This window comes from Ochlerotatus camptorhynchus, unplaced genomic scaffold (assembly GCF_037179485.1).
Source record: "Ochlerotatus camptorhynchus isolate MF236.1 unplaced genomic scaffold, CSIRO-AGI_Acam_v1.1 ptg000667l, whole genome shotgun sequence".
Taxonomy (NCBI): Eukaryota; Metazoa; Arthropoda; class Insecta; order Diptera; family Culicidae; genus Ochlerotatus; species Ochlerotatus camptorhynchus.
The window spans coordinates 80227-103654 of NW_027041145.1; the positions used below are offsets into that span (position 1 = coordinate 80227).

The 23428-nt window shown below is 40.8% G+C and overlaps 2 protein-coding genes across 2 annotated transcripts in view; one reads left to right on the top strand and one right to left on the bottom strand.

The window, feature by feature from the left end:
• pelo (protein pelota) overlaps positions 1–23428 on the top strand; it is a 68465-nt gene continuing 45037 nt past the window's right edge. The window contains exons 1-6 of the mRNA XM_065237975.1: positions 1–298; positions 375–471; positions 534–680; positions 852–1259; positions 4124–4193; positions 4255–4447. Of these exons, the coding sequence (XP_065094047.1) occupies positions 258–298; positions 375–471; positions 534–680; positions 852–1259; positions 4124–4193; positions 4255–4447 (956 nt within the window). The 5' untranslated portion in view covers positions 1–257. The remainder of the gene's footprint in view (positions 299–374; positions 472–533; positions 681–851; positions 1260–4123; positions 4194–4254; positions 4448–23428) is intronic.
• The window catches only part of LOC135714592 (uncharacterized protein DDB_G0283357-like), a 36778-nt gene continuing 17839 nt past the window's right edge, over positions 4490–23428 (bottom strand). The window contains exons 2-3 of the mRNA XM_065237976.1: positions 21001–22121; positions 4490–4660 (exon numbers count right to left, since the gene is read on the bottom strand). Coding sequence (XP_065094048.1) covers positions 4528–4660; positions 21001–21665 — 798 coding nt within the window. The 5' untranslated portion in view covers positions 21666–22121 and the 3' untranslated portion in view covers positions 4490–4527. The remainder of the gene's footprint in view (positions 4661–21000; positions 22122–23428) is intronic.

Below are 23428 nucleotides of genomic sequence, written 5' to 3' on the forward strand. Positions count from 1 at the left end.
ATTAACGTGGATTCTTGACTTTTCGCGATTATGTTGAGAATAGTGGCTCGTCGCCCCGATTGCTCGTTGTGAATTTCCTTCTGAACATTTCGGATGCTTCCGTAATTCCTCCAAACTGTCGAAACCATGATCGAGTACTACCGACTTGACCGTACCGTGTACCGTTTTGTGTGACCATAAGAGGATTATCCGTCATTTTCGTAGTGCTGTAATCGTTATTGTCATCGTCAAAATAGTACAACTTTCACGAGGGGAAAATGAAGTTGGTTCACAAAAACATTGACAAGGCCGGTGTCGGGTAAGTATCTATCGCGGCAGGTGTCCGTGATTATGAAACTTTTGTTCTTTTTTTCTTAAACCGTTTTCGTTTCCAGAAGCGTGGTACTGATCCCCGAGGAACCGGAAGACATGTGGCACGCATACAATCTGATATCAGAAAAAGATCAAGTCCGAAGCAGTACTATTCGGAAGGTAATTCTGGTTGCTTTGCGCTAGGGTTGAGAAATAGAATTAAGATCATGTTTTGCATTTAGGTTCAAAATGAAACCTCTACTGGTTCTTCGTCCAGCAGTCGGGTACGAACAACTCTCACAATCCGCGTTGAGTCAATAGATTTCGATACCCAGGCACAGGTGCTTCGCTTGAAGGGTCGTAACATTGAAGAAAATCAGTTCGTTAAGGTGAGTTTAACGGTGGTCTTGTGGTGATTGTGTAAAATTACCCCGAATGCCGTTAGCTCTAATGTGACTTCCCAGAACGCCACCAAAAGAAGGCATAATAGCATTCGGGGTAATGTAGCAAAACCCTTGGTGACATATTCATCATTTATATCTAAATATGATTTTTTTTAGATGGGAGCGTACCACACGCTGGATTTGGAGCTGAATCGCAAGTTTGCACTTACCAAACGGGAGTGGGACTCAATTGCCTTGGAACGGGTTGAGATGGCGTGTGACGTTACGCAGAGTGCCGACGTGGCTGCCGTGATCATGCAGGACGGGCTGGCTCATGTGTGTCTCATTACCGCCAGTATGACGCTGGTTCGCAGCAAGATCGATGTGTCGATCCCCCGCAAACGTAAGGGATATGTTCAACAGCACGAGAAGGGACTGGCGAAATTTTACGATGCGGTCATTCAGGGAATCATCCGGCACGTCAACTTTGATGTGGTCAAATGCGTGCTGATTGCGTCGCCAGGATTTGTGAAAGATCAGTTTTTCCAGTACATGTTTGAACAGGCTGTTAAAACTGATAACAAGGTGAGTAGGACGATTACTTGATATTGTTTTTAGGTGCTGTTGGACCAATGTAGAAGGTTATTTGAAAGTCGTTTATGGGCTACACGTTATTGATTGACGATTTGAAGTACCCAATTGGTTCTATCCCCTTATAAACAAATACCATAAACGAGCTGTATCCCGGATGGGTAAACTATCCCACAAATAGTTTGGATGATACCCCGAACACGTCGTTAAGCTCTCTTAGGGTCGATAACTCAGAATAACCTGTGCTCGAAATGCTGTCAGTTAGGTGCTGCATTGTGTATGTGAGGAAGTCGTACACATAGGTGTGGAATTGTGCACCCTATTCTTAATGTTGATTTATTTCTTTACACTGACACAAAATCCATTGGAAATAATACTATATTGCTGGTTTAAATTAAATACCGTCACCAATAGATTTTTGCAGAAAACAATTTCAATTAATTTTACGATTATTTCAATCAAAATTACTATGCATTTTGAGCAAGCATAGAAGTTTTGCCAGAATCATAGTAAATTTGTTAACATTTATAGTCAAATATACTGAATTCATAGTAGATTCAACTTTAATAAGCGTGGTTATACTGAAAATAAGTGTTTTCTGCAAAATAGTATTCCAAACTATGGTCCTTGTTTCAGTGTAGGTGATTTCTTGTAGCGTCACGTCGTTGTGATTTCTTGTAGCGTCACGTCGTTGAAGTACAGTACACACATCAACGACGGCGATGAAGCTAGCTGATCTGCAATCTCCTATGGCAACCTTTAGTTGGCGACCGGTAAGATATGATCGAAACCAACTCAGAAGATTACCGCATACACCGAGCCTGCCGAGTTTAGCAATCGCAATAGCATGGTACAACTTGTCGAATGCTGCGGATAGGTCTGAATAAATAACGTCCGTTTGAACCCGATCCGACATGCTTTCGGTTATATACGAAGTGAGACACAGCAGATTGGTGGTTGTAGAGCGGCCGACAGTAAACCCATGTTGATCAGCACTCAAATATTGCTTGCAATGGGACAGCAACAGTTCCATAATAACTAGCTCGAATAGCTTCGAAGTGGCACTTAACGATGTAATTCCTCGATAGTTATCCACAGCTCGTTTCCTTCCTTTTTGTGGAAGGGAAACATGTGCGCAAATTTTCAGCAGGATGGAAATATGCCACTGGAGAGAGAAATTCGGAACAGGTGAAGAAGCGAAATTAACTAGCTGTCTCTTCAAAAATACAGTTGGAACTCCATCAGGTCCAGGATTGAAGGATGACTTGAGTAGAGTCACGGCCTTGGAAATCATCTCAGCATTAACATCAATTGCACCCAGCGTTTGATCATTTACTGGAACGTTCCTGGCCGCCAGGTTAATATGGTCGTCAGTTAGTATCTCATTAGTGAATACACTGGCAAACTTGTCGGAAGAAAGGCGGCATATATCCTGAACGGTGGCAGCAACTTCTCCGTTGAATTCCATTGACGATGGGAGGCCGGATTCCCTGCGTTGCTCGTTCACCCAAAAGGTTTTCGGGTGTAGCTTGCGCTGGATGCCTCGTTGGAAACTTGAAAAGTATTCATGACTGACTCGCTGTTACATGTGATTCAGCCTCACATAATGAAGTCTCAGATGAAGCGTGCGATACTTCGTAAATCTTCTCAATGCTGCTCTCTTGGTTGACTTTAACCTACGTAGCTCTGTCGTCTGCCAGGGAGGGTGAGACACTTTGTGGTGAGTTCTTTTCGGGACGTGTCTGTCAATGACATATGCCAAGACATGTAAAAAGGTTTGCGCTGCAGCCTCAACGTCATCTGGATCAAGGATGTTCTCCCATACCATGCTAGACAATACATCTATGATGCTACAGTGATCAGCTTCACGGAAGTCATAAGAAACCGTAGCAGGATAATCGTCGAAATCACGCACGAGTTTGTCCTCAACAGTGACAATTAGAGGAGGGTGATGTAGAGAATCAGCTTAGTTAGTGCACAAGGAGTCGAGGAAATTAATGGAACCCTGTCCTGTTGCTGTTTGTTCAGAATAATTCAAAATTTGAAATTTTCGCTTTGCAGTACTCAAACGGTTTTAAATCTGATCCTGATTAGCCTCCCATCATTAGAACTCATTTTTTAAGAAACTAGCTAGGCACAAACCATCTCATGTTTATATGGAAATTACTATGGGAAAAACAAACTGTCAACTGTCAAAAAGTTCTATAACTATTTTTATGGGAATTCTTTCTCAGCTACAACTTTGCACAAGACCGTTTTTCAGTCAAACGTCATATTAAATACTTGTTTAATTGTTTAAAAGATTGATAATCTTATGGCATGACCAAGCATCACCAGCGACTTGAATCATCAATAACTTTTGTTCCTTTCATTTTTTATCGAAAAGTGCTTTTTAACAAAAACCTATAAGTGCAGTTATCATTTTCTATAACAGAGAAAATGGTGAATTGATAGATGTATACTAACAAAAAAGTTGGATTCCCATAGTAATTTCTATATAAATATCAAATGGTTTGTGCCTAATCAGTTTCTTACTAAATAACTTCAAATTTTGGAAGGCTGATCAGAACCCAATTTAGAACCGTCTGAACATGTCAAATTTTGCACCAGTCTATTGTCCATGCATGATTAAAAAAAAAGAGAAGTAAAGTTAAAAGATGCGATAGGATTCTTTTTAGTGGTTTTCGTCAAACGTCACTGACCAAACTGACCGTTAACAACTGTAGTTAGAACTTCTTGTTTTAACGTGTAAGTCGTACAAATGAAAAATGTTTTAAATTTGAGTTTGAGATAAGAAGTATTTTCACTAATAAAACGATGTTACTAATTGCACAATTCCAAAATCTGTCCCATTCCAGGTGCTACTAGAGAACAAAGGTAAATTCATGCTGATTCATTCATCCTCCGGTTTCAAGCACTCGTTGAAAGGTAACTTCGACCATTTGAAAAATAAACAAACCTACTTTCTAACGGTTGGACTACTTGGCAGAAATCCTACAGGACCCGGCTGTGGTGGCCAAGATGTCCGACACCAAGGCAGCCGGCGAGGTCAAAGCCCTCGAGCAGTTCTACGGCACGCTCCAGTGCGAACCGGCCAAAGCATTCTACGGCAAGAAGCACGTGATTAAGGCAGCTGAAGCGCAAGCCATCGAAACCCTGCTGATTTCGGATAATCTCTTTCGGTAAGTGAAACTCGTAACGCTTTCTGATTTTATTCTAGCATACATTCCATGTTAAGTCTTTTATTGCTGATGGGTGGCGGTCAAATTTGCAACGGTGGTAGAACGAACTGCTCCAACCGGTTGTAACCGAAGATGGTTCGGTCGTACTTTCGTTGATAGTTGAGTCGATTGTCCACTGTTGATGAGGGGGCCTTCCGTACTGCTACCGTAAATCTGTAACGAAAAGTGGCAAAGAAAGGAGGGAAAAGATTGCAATTAGTAACAATTTATGGACTCAATTTGGCGCGTTTGCGCGGCACACTCGTGCACGTAACCAAAACCTTTGGCAATAATAAGTCGTGGGAGCTGTTGTAAGAGGCGTGAGATTGGAAAAAAAAAAGTCGGATCAAAAACATTTATTGAACTGGATTAGTGTGCACCAAGATACTTTCTATCGAATGCTGCGTAGGGAAAAGATATTAAATGAAGTGCTAAGAACATATCGGCTTTACGGGAGTGGGCGATTGGATCTTATTCGCTCAGTGATAGGTATATATTGTTTGTTGCGGTCATATGCGATCGAAAGAAGGAAGGCGCGACCTTGATCGGGTGTTTCGCTGTCAAGATCAATTGATATTTGCTCTTAAGTGGTGCGCTTGATCTGTGACCGATTAATTTCATAAATGGTCGACATTTGTATGGACGGGTGGTTAATATTCAACGATGATAATAAATTATGAATCAAAACTTGCTAAATAAGAAACTGGTCCAAAATTATACATTAAAATAGGGTAAATGATTTTTTTTTTGTTTTTTTTAAATCTTTATTTAAGAGATTTTTAGCCATAGGCTAGTTCATCTAGGGTAAATGGTGGCTTCGGCACCCATTGACTGTTTTCGGCAACCAAAAACATTTTTAATAGCGAAGTGAGTCGTAGCAACCCTGTTTCTAATTGTTTTTTTTCGGTCTAGAATCTAGAATGAAAAGAACTACTAAACTATTTCCTGGTTCTGCTAAGAATGTACTTTGAAGTGCGTGTCTTTAGGTTTTTAACAGGGTGGCAAGTGATCCAGGAAAACCGGGAAAATGTCGGGAATTTGGAAAAGCCACCAGGAAAATAATCTTGTTGCAATAATTTCTGAATTTCACATGTTTTAATAAATCCATCGTCATCGTTTATAAATTTAAGCAGATCAAAATTAATCATTTTGTTCGACCTGAAACAAGAGTATCCGACGTTCTCACACGCCAAGTTGGCAAAATTTCTGGATGTGGCCAAATCGACCGTAACAAACGTTTTAAAAGTGTTCGGGGAGCGTCTGTCGACCGCCAGGAAGCCTGGAAGCTGCGGCAACCGTAATCCGGACGTGGCAGCGACGACGAAGAAGGTGGCGGTGAAATATAAGCGGAATCCTAACCTCTCCATCCGGGACGTCACTGGCAAGCTCAATGTCTCTCATACTACTGTGCAGCGGGCCAAGAAACGAGCCGGGTTGTCGACGTTTAAGAAGGTGAACCGAGATTACAAACAAAACACGTCGGCAAAGCAGCGGTCCCGAAAGCTGTATACGAATCTGCTCACAAAGTTCGACTGTGTCGTCATGGACGACGAAACTTATGTGAAGGCAGATTTCAAGCAGCTTCTGGGACAGGAGTTTTATACCGCATCAGGAAAAGGGGTGGTGGCTGATATTTTCAAAATCATCAAACTATCGAAGTTCCCGAAAAAATATCTCGTCTGGCAGGCCATATGCACGTGTGGTCTAAAAAGCGGCATTTTCATTACTACGAGAACCATCAATCAAGAGATCTACGTCCAGGAGTGCCTGAAACAGCGGCTGCTACCATTCCTAAAGCAACATAATAGATGTTAATGCTGTTCTGGCCGGACTTGGCGAGCTGCCACTATGGGAAAAAGGCAATCGAGTGGTACGATGCGAACAACGTGGTTGTGGTACCCAAAGACCACAACCCTCCCAATATGGTTTATAAATCCGGGAAATTTTCGAATCATTGTTCAGGAAAAGCGGGAAAACATGAAATTTGAAATGGAAATTCAGTTACCACCTTGTGTTAGGCAAATATTAAACTTAAATTTTTAATAGTTTAAAGTTTAAAAATAGGTTTGTTTTAGTCCGTCTGGTGATTTGTTCTAAAAGGTCGCTTCAAACTCATTGTAAATTGTCTGCAGCATTGTCTCAATTGAGAAGGTCATATAATTTTTCAATTGTTGAAAAAATTACCCCTGGTAACCTCGGCCTGGCTACCACGGCTTCCTCATCTCAGGGTGGTCAGCAAACCGGGATAACCGGGAAATATCCGGAAATTTGAAAAGTACACGAGAAACCGGGAATGAGCCGGGAATTCGACGAGAAAATCGGGAAAACCAATAAAGCTTAAATGTCTAAACGCGATGTAGGCGGAAGGGGGACGGAAACGGAAAGTTTAACAGTTGTCACAAATGACATAAGGATGCCTAATCGAAGTCGATTTGATCCTAACTATTTTTCAATCCGACAAGTAGGCTTACTCAGATCGGGCTTTTCCGCTGCCGCTGCCGCTCCGCGCAATGACAGACTGGGGCCTTAACATATTCCAACAAGCATTGAATGTTGAGTAAGAGCTTGAGCTTATTCAAGCAAAAATATGCTTCTTCAGCTGAAAAATTGCTTAGCTCTTAATTATCTTAAATCTTTGAAATTCTTTTCAACATTTTTATTTGAGCTTACGCAAAACTCTTCTCCCTTAAGTAAAAGAAAAAGTAAAACTCTTCTCAGCAATCGTTTTGAATTCTGCTCAGAATATCTTGGAATGTTGTGCTGAATTTTCTTAAGAATTTCATTTAATTTCTCCAGCATTTTTTTTATCAAACTCAGAGCACGATTCCTTTGGTATTTTTCCCGGACCTTCCTTGAAGTTCTCTTCTGAATCTCATTTAGTATTCCTTTGAAATTATCTTCAGAAAACTCAATCTTTTAATTTTGTCGAACCTCTTAACGGAATCCCTTCATGAAAAACTTTTTGAGTTTGTTGATTTATTTCCTTTTAATTCCGATATAATTGCTTATCTGTTGACAGATACGCGTATTTCGTCCACTACTTGAAGATTTCATCAGTGGTATTGAGTACTTGGCAAAAGATAAGCAATTATAACGGAATTAAAAGGAAATAAATCAACAAACTCAAAAAGCGCTTCATTCAGAAAACTCTTTAAATTCTGCTTATATTTCTTTTGATATTCTTCATTAAATTCACCTCCTATTCTCCTCACAATCCCCATAACATTCTCCTCAGAATCATCTAGGAATTCTCCTTGATGTCTCCTCACAGCTCGTAATTCTCGCGTGAACAAAAATTGATAGGTCCTTTTAATATGTTGCGCCAGAATTCTTCTAAGATTCCTCAGGACTTAACTCTTTCCTTAACATAACCCATGGTTACTCTGAAGTACCATGCCTTTGTGACATTGTGTGCTATAACTTTCTGAAATTACAACCTAATTTTGTAAAACTATTGTGTAACATAGTATGTACTATAGTTCTCCTATTATCGGAAAGAAAATCTAGGTCAATATCTCAAGACACTCCAGAGATACTGGTTTTTAAAATGTATTGGCGGGGAAGGGTTAATCTCAGAATTAATTTTGGATTCTTGTCAGAGCTTCTTCTTAGAATTTTTTTTTTTTTTTTATTATAATGCGTTTATTTTTCCAGGCTCATTTGCCGTAGCTTTGCGGAGCCGATATTCATCGTTTGGGTACAAAATTACTTAAAACTAACGTTAGTAAAGCGGGGGCCGATTACTCGCGGCTTTCTCGAGGTTAGGGGTAACAAATTGTAACAAACGGGTGGCAGGGTAGGGATTGAGAACACAATGTTTTTTAGAGCAATGTGCTCTTGATCTAGAACTAAGCGACATACTGGAGAAAAAAACAAACATGGGGGTACACCGATGGAGACCTAGCAACTTGAGAGAACACAAGATGACACTAACTACTAAATCCTCAGATCGATCCGTTTTAAAAACACATAAATTAAATTAAAATAATCGAGATCTCGGCTCGCCAAGATGTCTCTAACGGGCCGCATAGGTTGTTTTCCTCGGGCCCTGAGGGATGCGGATAACTCGGATCTAGCAACACAATGTAGGGTGCATGACCAAAGTACGTGGTCGATATCGTGATAGCCACTACCACATGCGCACAAATTGCTGCCTGCGAGCCCGATTCGGAAGAAATGCGAGTCTAACGAGTAGTGATTGGACATGAGCCTTGACATGACACGTATAAAGTCACGGCTCATGTCCAATCCTTTGAACCATGGCTTGTTCGACACCTGTGGGAGAATAGAATGTAACCATCTTCCCAGATCACTCTCATTCCATTTTTGTTGCCAGTTGGTGAGGACGTGCTGACGGGTAATTGAAAATAATTCCGCAAAGGCGATTTGTCGATCAAAAATATCGCCTTCCATAGCGCCCACCTTAGCTAGCGAGTCCGCTTTCTCATTACCCGGAATTGAGCAATGAGATGGGACCCAAACTAAGGTGATAGTATAGGAGCAGTTAGATAAAGTACTCAATTTAGCTCGGATTTCGGTCAGGAAATACGAGGAGTGCTTCATCGGCCTCATTGATCGAATAGCCTCCAACGAGCTAAGGCTATCAGTAAAAATAAAATAGTGATCAGATGGTAGTGAGGCAATTTGCTCTACTGCGTAAAATATGGCTGCTAGTTCCGCAACGTATACGAAACAGGGTTTTTGCAGTTGATATGAGGCGCTATGAAATTCGTTGAATACTCCAAATCCAGTGGAAGCGTTTATAGTTGACCCATCTGTGAAAAAACTCTTATTGTTACTAACATGGTGGTACTTGTTTGCAAAAATTAAGGGAACAACCATCGACCGATGGTGATCTGGTATTCCACGGATTTCTTGCAACATGGTCAGATCAAAATTTACAGAGGAACTATAAAAGTCTTGGAGGCAAACACGAGAGGAATTGAATGAAGAAGGGCCAATCTCCAGCGTCATGTACTCGTAATAGAGACTCATGAATCTTGTTTGAGGATTTCTGTCGAGCAGCTTCTCAAAATTTTCTATTACCAATGGGTTCATTACTTCACAACGGATAAGAAACCGGAAGGACAGTTCCGCGAAACGATCTGTCAGTGGGAGAACACCCGCGAGTACTTCGAGGCTCATCGTATGCGTCGAGTGCATACAGCCAAGCGCGATTCGGAGGCAACGGTATTGAACCCGTTGCAGCTTCAGGATATGTGTTTTCGCCGCGGATTGAAAACAGAAGCTACCGTACTCTAGAACCGACAAGATGGTTGTTCGATACAACCTGATCAGATCTTCCGGGTGTGCTCCCCACCAAGTTCCGGTAATTGTACGAAGAAAATTGATTCTTTGTTGGCATTTTTGTTTCACATACGCAATATGTTTTCCCCACGTGCTTTTGGAATCGAACCAGACACCTAAATACTTGAAAGATATACTTTGAGTGATTGTTCTACCCTTTAGTTGAAGCTGTAACTGTGCAGGATGATGCTTCCTAGAAAAAACAACCAACTCAGTTTTCTCCGGAGAGAATTCGATACCCAGCTTCATTGCCCAAGTAGACAAATTGTCTAAGGTATCTTGCAATGGTCCTTGCAGGTCCGGTGCACTTGGCCCTATAACGGACACAACCCCGTCATCTGCAAGCTGCCTAAGCGAGCAATTTTCATCAAGACAACCATCAATGTCTTTGACATAAAAATTATAAAGAAGGGGGCTTAAACATGAGCCCTGGGGGAGACCCATGTAACTAATTCGTGAAGTTGTCGAGTTTCCATGAGAAAAGCTCATATATTTCTCAGACAACAAGTTGCTCAAATAGTTGTTCATAATTGGTGAAAGCCCACTATCGTGGAGTTTATCCGAAAGGACATCGATACAAACAGAATCAAAAGCCCCCTTAATGTCCAAGAAAACTGAACCCATTTGCTGTTTTTGCGCATAGGCCAGTTGAATTTCAGTTGAAAGCAACGCAAGACAGTCGCTCGTTCCTTTGCCTCTCCGAAATCCAAATTGCGTATCTGAAAGTAAACCATTCGACTCGACCCATTTGTCTAGACGAAAAAGAATCATTTTCTCCAACAATTTCCGTATACAGGACAGCATCGCGATGGGACGGTACGAGTTATAATCCGACGCGGGTTTACCGGGTTTTCGAATGGCGATAACTCTTACTTCCCTCCAATCATCCGAAACAATGTTGTGCTCCAAAAATTGATTGAATAAGTTCAACAAGCGTCTCTTCGTGACGTCTGGGAGATTTTTGAGCAAGTTGAACTTGATTCTATCCATTCCTGGAGCTGAGTTGTTACATGAAAGGAGAGTAAGTGAGAATTCCACCATCGAAAACGGGGAATCTACTTCGTTATTACCCGACGGACGATCACGAACGTTGGTTTGAACCGGTACCGAATCCGGGCAAACTTTCCGCGCGAAGCTGAAAATCCATCTGTCCGAGTACTCCTTGTCTTCGTTGACCGGTGATGACGCGTTTCGCATTCTCCTGCCGACATTCCAGAGTGTTCTCATGGAAGTCTCTCGCGACAAACCATCGACGAACCGACGCCAGTAACCGCGTTTCTTGGCTTTAATCAAGCCCTTGAAAGTTTTCTCGAGGTCGGTGTACCGCTCGAAATCCCCGACCTTACCGTGTTTGCGGAAGCGTTTAAACGCGGCGGACTTCTCGCTGTTCGCGTCGGTGCAATCCTTATCCCACCACGGGGTGGGAGGTCGCTTGCGGACGGAAACACCCGGAACACGTTTCGTCTGTGCTCGCAGCGCACAATCGATGATGACACGCGCGAGAAAGGAGTACTCGTCCAGCGGAGGAAGTACGTCAACCGATTGACTGGCATCAAGAACCGCGGATGCGAATTTTCGCCAGTCAATGTTTTTCGTAAGATCGTACGCGATGTCGACCGAGCGAGTAGAAGATGAACCATTGGTAATAGAAATTTTGATTGGCAAATGGTCACTACCGTAGGGATCTTGAATTACTTTCCACGAGCAATCCAACGATAGTGAACTCGAACAAAGTGAGAGGTCTAATCTGCTTATTTTTGCTGGAGGTTTGGCTACTCGTGTTGCTTCCCCGGTGTTTAGAATTGTCATTTTGAAGAAGTCGCACATGTCGTATATCAAGGTTGAGCGGTTGTCGTCGTACAGTTCCCCCCAGCCTGTACCGTGAGAGTTAAAATCTCCCAAGATCAACCGTGGCTCCGGCATAGCCGTGCAGATATCCGCGAAACTTTGACGAGAGATCGCGGTTTTCGGTGGAAGATATACTGAGGCAATACTGAGGCATTTACCTCGAATATTAACCTGACATGCAACTACTTCAATGCCTGTCACTGAAGGCAGATCGATTCTATAGAAGGAATGGAGCTTGTTGATCCCCAGAAGCACCCCTCCATACGAATCTGCGCGGTCAAGGCGTATAATGTTGAAATCGTGGAAAGCAAGATCGTTGTCTGAAGAGAGCCATGTTTCACAAAGGGCAAATGCATCAGAAAGTGAGTTGTTAACTAAAAATTTAAATGTGTCAAGTTTTGGCATTAGACTTCTACAGTTCCACTGAAGAACAGAGATCGTATCCCCGACCTCATTCGGAGAATTATCCATCAAAGGATATGATCGATGCAAGGAAGGACCACCTAGAAGCTAGTTGCTTCAAAAGATTTTTCACCATTGGCAGCACTAAATTAATAATGCTCCTCGTTGAGTCAGAGATATTGAATATACTGAAGAAGCTATCCACAATACCAGAAAACGTGAACATGGGGGCATGTTCTTGCTGATTATTCAGCTGCTTTTCTGGCAGAAAAACTGGGACATCTGGGGTTTTAGATGATCCTGGAAGTGACGGAAAGTTCTTGTCATAATTACAAGGTTGAAAACCCGGTGGAATGGGTTTCGGTGCATTTCCGTTACCTCTTGATTTTTCCAAGGTGGGAGGGTGGTCCGTACGAGTGGCCTTACGAGGCTTTTCGGTGGTGTGTTTTTTTGCTCGTTTTCTCGTATTGCCTTTAAAGACAAACGGACTACCCTCACCGCCCTCTGAGTCAGAGTCTAGATCATCAACTGGCAAAATGGAAAACGTGTTACTGTTTTTTGGTGTGGTCTGGGAAGATGAAGCGGTATTCTTCAAGAGTTCTGCTAGTGTTCTCTTGGAGCGAGCTTGCAGAGACCGCTTAAGTTTTTCTCCCTGCTGTTTGTACCTCGGGCAGTCAGTCAGGGTATGCAGGCTTTCCTTGCAGTACACGCATTTTGGAGGAGCACCGCAAGGGCCCTCTTGATGTTGCTCGCCACACTGATCGCAGCGTGGTTTGTTCGAGCAGTAGTCCGGTGTATGACCAAGTTGTTTACATTTCGAGCAGTTCATTACCCGAGGTACAAACAGACGTACAGGCAGCCGAACCTTGCCAATAGCGACGTAGTGAGGTAACGCTGAACCCGAAAAGGTCACACGAAACGAGTTTGACAAGGAATACGTTTTTTTGGAGCCTACTACGGATACTGACTGCATTTGAAGGCAGTCCAATATCTTCACCTTCGGCAGGGCACGGTTTTTAAAGATTCCGAAGGAATCGGGATCCAAGAAATCATCACTAGTCAAACTCGCTTCGGTGACCACTCCTTCAATTTCTACCTCACTACTGGGTATGTAGACTCGGTATTCCAATGAAAAAAGCTCGCACGCAACAATTTGGTTAGCCTGCTTCCGGTCATCAACGGTAACGCGCAGTTTTATTGGTGTTACCTTGAAAATATCGGTAACGGCCGAAAAATGTGTTGTTAGATCCTTAGAGATCCTCGGAATGTTCAAAGGTTTTTGTTTGGGCCGGAAAAAAACAACCCATGGGCCTTTCGAGGCTTCTGGGTAAGCCTTTAGGCGGGGGAGCGCAGAGGTTTTCGGGGGCAATGGTGTGGGGGGTGCAGGTGGACGAGGAGGAGATGGTGGGGGAGAGGGTTGTGGGCGATATCTTTTCTTGGGATATGCTCCAGTATTTTTGCTGGAGAGCGAGTCAACTGGAACGTCAAGGGTTTCCATTTCCACAACTTCCTCGAGACTTTCGTGTGAGGTGGAATCAAGAGTTTCGTCGTCTGAGATGGAAAGCGACCATCCCTCGCCTTTATCATTTTCATCCATTGCGGTTAAATATCGCCGCAATGGTGTTTTTGGTAAATATTTTACAAATAATTACAGTAATTTCAAATAATATCAAAAATAGAAAAACAAAAATGCAAAAATAAACAAAAAAAAAAAAAAAAAATTGATATAGTTTTACTCTACTAAAGAGTAATATGAAAGAAACAAAAAAAAAAACCAAGAAAAAAAAAATAGAAAAAAAATATATATATATACTGAAAAAAAAAAATTGGATCACCCTAACTATACTCTACTTAAAAATAGTACGAGAAAAAAAAATCAAGAAAAAAAAAAATTATAGATATGTACTATTTACAAGATTTTGGATCACCCTAATTATGACCCAGCCTAATCTAATACTGGACCATGCGGGGAGATGCGATACTGGTGAAAACAAAGCGACACGGTATACCTATTGCACTGAGGCGGCAGATGACTGGTGCGATGCTATTGTATTCCCCAACGGCTGTTGGGTCGATAGCCTTGCAGCTGGTATGCCTCTTTCGCCTCGGTAGGCAATTTAACGTGCTTTCGTTGTTGCTATCAATGGGCCGATAGTGGTGATGATTTTACAGATGTTGATGTTAAAGCTGGACCGTAATCAAAGCGCTCGGCGTATGATTAACGGCTTCCTCACTCGCGCACTAGTTGTCTTAACACTATGCCAACTAACTTTGGCGAGAAAAAACCCTCGCGTGGGGAAAAACTCAAAAACTCAAAAACTAGTGTCGTACAACGAGACCGATGCGACTTGACCGGCTCAGCGTGCGAGACGGAATGCTTCTTAGAATTTGGTAGATATAATTCATAATTTCTTTGGAATTTTTGAAATTCTATAAAAACAAACTACAAATTAGTAGAGCCCTGGACATTTTTCTAATTTTCCAGGGACTATACACTCCCGAGCATAAGTTTAAGGACACCACCAAAAAAAAACATGACAAATTTGTTATGTTCATATCTCTGTCATATTACGTCCAATTTTCGTTCTCTTTAAATCATTTGAAAGGTATTGAATGGAACTTTCCGCGTAGGCAAATTGTTCAATTTAATTTTTAAATTTTGTGTGCTACAAGTTCACAAAAAGTTACAATATTTTTCAAAATTTACTCTGAAGAATCGTGACTGATTTTCTCAGAATTTGGTTGGCCAAATTTTGAAATAAAAGTAGTAGTAGAACACTTAGGGATCGTCCATTAATTATGTCACACTTTTAGGGGGGAGGGGGGTTTTGGAAACTGTGACGAGCCTTACAAAAAACAATTAAGGTCCATATAAAAAATGTGACAAAGGGGTGGAGGGGGGTGACATAATTAATGGACCTTCCCTTATGCTATACTGAATGGTAACCATTCAAATAACTTTTGGAGATCGAAAATTGAACAAAACATATTTGTATGGTTTTTTGAGGTGTCCTTAAACTTATGATCTTGGAGGCGAACCAGCCCAAGGCTGAAAGCCTCCTTAATAAAGCTAAATAATAATAATAATAACTTATGATCGGTAGTGTATATTTTTTTTCCAAATCTGGGAATCCTACATTGTGAGTATTTTTCTCAGCCCTATATTGTTGGAAAAAATTCAAATCCAGTTTTTTTTCTTAATCTTGGATAGATTTTTATACGTCACAAAGCTCTGTCATTCTAAGACTAAACAAATCTCAAAACTTCAAAATCCTTAACATTTTATTAGTTTTGTTTTTTTTGCGCATTTCTGTTAGTACAGATAACAATGTCTTTAAAACATTTTCTTGCTCTGAGATCTTTGTGTCAAGTTCAAGACTTCTAAAAAAAAATCATAATTGAATCTCTCCCTAAAAAATTCAAAATAAAGACCCATTCAGCCCGATAGCGTTCGGCTACGCGACCTTAAAAACAAATCCTTGACTCTGGTGCTTTATAAATTTTGGTGCTTTAAAATCATAACAGGACTCAAATCTAAAAAAAATATTCTAATTGACCTCGCAAATAACGTGATATGGCAATAATTTCAACCACTCTTTTTTGTTTGTTTACTAAATAATAAAATCGGATTTTTTTTAGATATGAGCCGGGAAAACCGGGAATTTTCACTGGCCACCCTGTCATCTAATTAAAAATCATCGACCAACAATTCTTCAAACTTGCACACAGCGTTAATATACCGTAATCATGACAGATTCTGACGCAGTAGGACTATTTTTTTGTATTGTTTTCAAAGATCAAAATGTCATGATTACCTTAGATTTGCCAATGATGTAAATATTTACGCGTCGTGCATTGAAGAGTTGAAAAGGGCCAAGTAGCCTTTGCAAACAAAACTTGTAATGTCCTTTTCGTGCGATCCGAAGCTCTCCTGCACAAACCAACAACACTGTCGGGAAGGAGAGAATTTCCCATGGGGAAAGTGACTCCGCAAATTGTGCTTCGGCACAATCTCGTAGGCTAGAGTCGGTGTATAATGAGTCACGCCAAGAGAAAAACAGTTGAACTCGCATCACGGTTTTCGAAAGATTCCAATTCTTTTCACTTGGCAACAGAGGACTTCTACAACAACTTCAAATGACTTCTAGCGAGAGAAAAAATACTGCGGCTGTAGTAAATCATTATATCAGTGATTTTGTCAAATTATCTTTACAAAAAAAAGTAGAAATTCTCATTACTAATCATTACCGAGCGTATCCCATGACAATTTAACGCTCACTGCGTGTTTATGCTCATTTGTTCGATTATATTTTATATTTTATTGCAATACCTTTCGTGAAACTTTCATAGCATCGTAATGTTTATTTACTTTGCACGATAGGTAGCCGCTTTGACAGTTCAATAGGTAGACTTGGCTTCACTCTTGGCGTGACTCATTATACACCGACTCTATCGTAGGCATTAGATTCGGGTAAATAATATGGCAACACTGCTGGAAAACTGTCATTTAAATTGTTCACAACATTACGTGATGTTTAACTGTATATTCAGGAACATCCAGAGGAACTCAGACCAGCAGCTAACTTCTCGGTTCACTTATAGATTTAAATCCGAAATGTAGGTTCTAGCTTGGGCTCGAGATAAAGAGGCACTTAATCAGACTCCATTAGTACCCTTAATTCAAATAATGCTGCAACTCACAGAAAACAAACTACAGAAGTCATATTCATCATCCTCTATATTCGGTCTCAAACAATATTCCCCACCGGTTCCAACTCTTTGCGGCCGCTGATAGACCGTTGCTTTTCACATCACGGAAGGCTAGGTTTCTGGTCTGCCTTTGAGGGCATTATAAAACCCTAATACACAGGACCTTTATTATCCTATGAAAACAAGCAAAATATCGCACACCCGCCACTTCCCGCGTCATCCTCAATTTGAGCATCATCTACAACCGATCAGATACATGTAGAGGCGGGTCCGATCAGTTTCCATGGGATAGTAACCACATCATATAACACATAACAATTTATGGGAGCATTTTTTCTTCAAATAGGTCCGACGGCGGTAGTATTTCATTGTTATATTTTTTTTAGACATTGGATTCCTCCTTGGTTACCATTAGACCGATTTATCATTGCGATTTCAAACCAAAACATTGAAGGTATCAGAAATACCGGGTTGCCGGGATGGGTTTTTTACAAACAATCGAAGCTTGCTCGGTATACCTGCGACACACTGACAAAAAAGATGACCCAAGATTGGTGTGCGGAGTGACCTACCCCCTGGAATTTCCTCATAACCGAAATATTGCACCTCACTAGACTCCTGCACTTAAAATAAGTACACAGTAATATTTTCGCACTGGTCATAATATTTAAATATTAAACATCTTAAACTTTCATAGAGTCTGATAGTGCAACTTGCCAATACTGTTCTAAAGCTGCTACTACTTTGCACTATTTTGGACGTTTGGCTGCTATGTAATGTTAATGAATATTTAAATGAAATGGAAATTACTGCCTCCAATGCTCATTCACTCTTCTAGTCCAGTGAATTTTTTGACTCATGGTGGTTGTTGGCTCTCCGAGAAAGTGAGTGGAGGCAAGTGGTGTGAGTTGCCTCTCCGTGATCTACCGAGTGTTTTTGTTAGCTCTTTCCTTGCTTTACCGTAGAATGTGGATAGGGAAACGAATTGAATGGTGCGGCGCTGAATAGTCGCCCTGGTTATAGCTTCTATAAGCCATATTGGTGGAACCCAATATGACTAGTCTAGAGCCAAATAATTACTATATAATCAACTGTTACAACTGTTTCAAAGATGTAAATTTTGCAAATTTCTGGTCTGTGTTCATTTTTTTGTGTGGCGTAAACTACGCAATAACAAGTTTCATCCAAATAGCCAAGTGCAAATCGCAATCGCGGTTTCTATTCTTTGACAACAATGCCTATTAAAATAATCACAATCGTCAATGCATCATCTCCCGTTCTCAAATTCCTGAAGATAAACAGATGTTTCCCAAATGCTTCTTCATCTCGAACCAGTCTCTAGTCCTCGCTGAAAGCCTTTCTCAGCACAGTATAAGTATTAGGATGGTTCAAAATATCGATTTTGCTCCACCAAGCTCAATCGATTATAAATCAGGTTCTGTTAATTCTTTTAAAATTTAAATACTGCATTGCCCCTTTAAAGTTTATATATGAGAATTACTATGGGAAAAGTGAACTTTTTGTTTTCAAGATTCTAGCCCTTCGCTGTAGACATCTACGGAAAAGTTTTCTGTCTATTCTAAATTTTATCAGCTGCAACTTTGTTGAAGCCCACTTTTTGATTAGACTTCAAATTAATTAGTCGACTGATTTCAGGGCAACACTGGATTTTGCATTTATGACATAGTAGCCTGGATTTTTTTTTTGCCTTTTCTTGGATGGAGCATGCAGTGAGTTCGCATCAAAATGAACTCAAATTTTGGGAAAATTATCAGGACCTGATTTGAAATCGATTAACCCTGGTGCAGCAAAATCGATATTTTGAACCACCCTAATAGGTATGTAGATCGTTAATTATTGGTTTACCATCAGTTGGTACATTCCATTCCATTCAGCAAGCTCGTTTGCCTTTGTTTCAACGCAACCGGGTAGAGGTTCATCCACGTCACGCCATGCCACCACGTGTATCCTATCAATCGATCCGATTGATGAGATCTCGCTACGATGCGATGCGTGCAAATCCATACGCTTTGTGCGCTTGGCTCATCTCGCACATGCCTAGGTTAGAGCAACAGCCGTAACCGGATCATTGCGTGTCTAGTTTTTGTCGTGCCAGGCAGCTAAAAGTTGAGATGTCGTTCGCGTGCTGCTCCATTTACCCCGAGTCAACGCGATGAAGAGGCGCTCAATTATGGCATTTCCACTCGAGTGGCTTCCCAAATTAAGATTGATTTGCATTCAATCGGGGCGACTTCGTTACAATGCCCTCTCCTCATGCTGTGAGTCAGCTATACCAAGGTGTTCCTCCCTTCCTTCTTCGTTGCAATTTGCTAATGGATGAATCTACGATAGGTACATGTTAGCTGATAACAAAGCAACAGAATAATTGGGTTCTACATGTTTAGATAAGACTGGCAACTTTGGCTTAAACACGGCGAAATATTTACATTTTGATAAGACTATTCATAATTTAGATAATTATTTCAGTACACGGTCATAAATCAATTCAGCGTGACTGAGAGAATTCAGCCAATGATGTCAAACAAACGCGATTTCGCCACGATCGGCAACCTTTTGGAAGAAACTACAAATACAAAATGACCAAATTGAGTGAAGTAACGTTTAACCAAACGCTTGCGTCCTGAGTCCACTTGATCACAACAACCGAACGAGGAGCATTCAACAACCTCATTAGCAATGCGTGACTTCAATTGTATTGTTTCAGCGTTGCTGTCTCGCTGCTCGCCACTCGCGACTATGGCCGCTTGTTGGTCAGCCAAACCAGGTGCGGATCGCCAGCCAACCAGCCAACCAATTGATCGATCCATCATAACCAATTTCAGACCGATTAGCAAACGGTTGGCTCATTGTCAGCTGCTGCTTTAGTTGCGCTGACGACTGGTACAACCCTTTTGATTGAGGTTTACTAACTTTATTAAATGTAACGATCCGCTTTGCATGGTGAACGATGATTCGGTTGGTTAGGTTTAATTAGCATGTTGCAGCTGGGAGAATGGGGAAAATTGGTATTTGGTATTTGGAGTTATTTGACTTATTGACCTAACAGTTATGAATTTTCTAAATAGGTACAGTCAAACTCGATATTCTAGGTACCGTAAAATGGGGTGAAGTTGATCACTACAGCATTCAATTTTCAATTTTCAACAATCGTTTTACGTGATATTGTTGTAGGATAATTTGTTAAGTATTTCGTTAAGTAGTTTAAAATAATACTTTTGAAACGTTTCGCATAACAAACGATGCATTCTATCAATCTAAATGTACAATTTTGTGGAAGTTTTAAAATACGCAATTTTCCACTGTTCTTAAATATCTTATCAGAATCAGTATTTATTCTGGTAATGAATCCGGTAAAATTACTTATTTAACTTAATAATTAATCGAATCTGAAATCAGATTTCGTATCATAAACATTATTGTTAGTGAAAAACTGATGTTCATAGCCTACATTTAGGCGTATTTTAAGGTGATACGATCCAGCGTCCACATATCATAGGCACTTGCACTGCCACTTCGAGATTTCGAGGGAGTTAGTCCAGGGCGCTATTGCGATTTCAGGCAATCAATTTGCATCACCATATTTGCTGCGTCGCAAATGTATGTTTTCCGGTAGCAGCAATTTTTGTTGACATTTTAACACCAGATTCTTCGTCTGCGAACACGAATCAAGTAAAAATGCTAACTTTTGAACATTGCATTGCATCACAATCTGCATGATTAACTTTACCCCAGAATTGATCATTTGCATTTTAATTCTAAAAATAAACTCAAGCATGCAATTTTAAAACTGAATTCATACATTATAAAAGCACGAGTGGTATTTGTTTGTGTGAAAAACATACGATTTGAAAAATAATCAGGTCTATCGGTACCAACTAGGGAGGAGTGGAGGGGAAAAAATCACAAATGTTAAATTCCATGTTAGCCAACATTTTAATAAACCATTTCGATTTAATGCTAATGTGAAATCTTACATCATATTTTAGTAGAAAGTTTTCATCTAGTGTCATCTTTTTAGATTTTTTGACTTAAAGTGAAAATGCATAATGAAATCGCATAATACAAGCAATGAAGAATGGACTATATTAGCCCATGGCAGCATAGCAAAACGCTTATAAATTGTCTCTAATTCTTCATGTCAAATGATGAAATACCCCGGAACAAAAAAGCACGCCTCACCGACAGCGTTACCCAGCAGCTGGATCATCTCATCAATCGTTACTCACCTGCACTGTCTCATCATGCCGTTCCCGCAATCGTTGTCATCAAAACGATTGGAATCGCCCATCTCAGCGACATTCCTCCGTTGTCGACCGCTTAGCAGCGTTGAGTGCGACCTTCCATGGACGACGGCACTGTTAATCCTATTGCAGTTACCGAGATTATGACTAAAATTTCTACTCATAGGAATGAACGACGACGTCGACGGGCTATGTGATGACGTAACTGAATTCCTCCGGTTATTACTTAATCCTGTTGTTATCACTGTTGATGATGTTGATGATGCCAAACTCGCGTTAGGCACCGATAATGCTGTACCCGTTGAATTGCTGTTATTATTCTTATTACTACCACTAGTGGACGAATTTGATTTATTACTATATTGGTTTCTTATCGCTATATCACTTTCGGTTTTGCTACCGCTCCGCGCACCGGTGCTTCCCCGATTTCGAACCGTTAGGTTGAACAAACATTTGTTCAATTTGACTGGGTCAGTACCGACCGGCACCGATGAATTTCGATTCATGTTTCTTCCCGAATCAACAGCAACAGGTCGCGGCACTCTGCGATTTGTTACTCCTACCAGCCGAGGAATTCCACTCGATCCAACGAAGTAGTCTGGCTGTCTACTACTGCTATTTCCAGGTGCTGCAAGCGTCGTCGCGGTCATTCCTCTTCACTTGGCTCCTTTTTTGGAGAGGTTCTCGCCGAGCTGAACCGGTGCTATCTCTTCTTGTCCTACCGAGCAATTACTATCTATGGAGGTAATATTTGAATCGCCGGTTCTTCTTCTCACGCTTGTTAGGCACCTCGTCAATTCCAAGGTTATCGGACTCTGCAGATCCTTTCCTTCTGTTTATTACATCTGACACGGTGGTGGTGATGATGATCATGAGGCTGAGTTGTTTTTATCGTGCACTAAACTGTTCTCCGTTGCGCTACATCGTGCAGCGAGCAACAACGGTGGACTAAACTGTGCTTTTGTGGGCTACACGTTTTTCGCCTCTTTGCGGCGGAGATCTTGCGGATGTTTCGCGTCGTGTGACCGGTACCGCTATTGTGGGGAAAAGCCATCCACGACCGTTGATGCGGAGCTGCTTGTGAGTCGATTGGGCATCTGCATGCGCTGTTGGAAAATTTATTGATGGTGTTAATTACCTACGTTTCGTTTTGAAGATGGAAGTTGGATCTCTCGTAGCATCGGATGGAATGCAATGGCTCATGATGTTTATAAAAGGAACATAACTGATTTACGCAGGGTGAGGCTATGGTCAAATGCAGCCAATAAGTCTGCATTCAAGATTTTTGAAATTGTAAGAAATGAACGAAGTCGTATCTTTTAAGTATGAGAATTCTTGGAAAAAAATAGGTTCTCAAAAATTTGGAACCAAACTAGTTTATCGCAGACATCTAGATTTATATAAGTGCAAAAAATGTATGAACACTAACATCGTCTAGCCAGGGTGCCCGGCGAACCAGGAAAACCGGGAAATAATCGAGAATTTTTAAAGTAATCGGGAGAACCCGGGACCTTAATGTATGGTCACTTAAATTATAAGTTTTTGTTTGATTGTTTATGACTGTACTAGTTTATTCTAACTGGTGATGTATTTCTTTTGCACCAACTTATTATAAAGTTATGAGAAAAATAAATTTCTTAAATCGCCGTGAGCTATGCAGATTTCAACTTTATAAACTTAAGTGTTACTTTTCCAAATGGTTTATTTAAAAGCAACAATCTTTTTTTTTTTATTCATTACTGTTGGAATTATAATTGGAATTCTTATCATGTTATTCATGGGATGGTCTTTAAACTCACAAGAAAATACCCTTGGAACGCTTCTCGTACCTTGGAATTCTCTTCAGAATTCGCTTGAAACTCCCCTAAGAATTTCCTCGGAATCCTTCAAAGCGTTCCTTTAATGGTAGCAGGTCACTTTTTAGTGACTTGGTCACTATTTTGAAGCCAGTCACTAAAAAGCCACCTTTTACACCAAAAAGTCACTAAAGTCACAATTTCCCTAAAAATAGTCACTAAAGTCACTTTTTCACTACTAAAATAGAGTTAAATTTAAAAACATCAACAACATGTTTAAATTGAGTACTTGGCACTGAGACAGTTTACAGTAGTTTTAACAAAATATACATATCTCTTAAATTTAAAATTTTAACCAGGATGACCAGTGAACCGCAAAACTTTAGAACACCAGGAAAACTATTGGGAAATGCCTTCTTCTTCTTCTTCGCGTTTCAAGCTTATTGCATATCGCACATTAGCTTATTGCGTGCTCTCAACTTAGTGTTCTAGATGCACTTCCACAGTTATCAATTGAGAGCTACCATTTTTGAATTGGTATAATTGTGTGGCAAGTCCAATCATACTTCTATGCCCACGGAAGTCGAGAAATTTTCCAATCCGAAAAATTCCTTGAC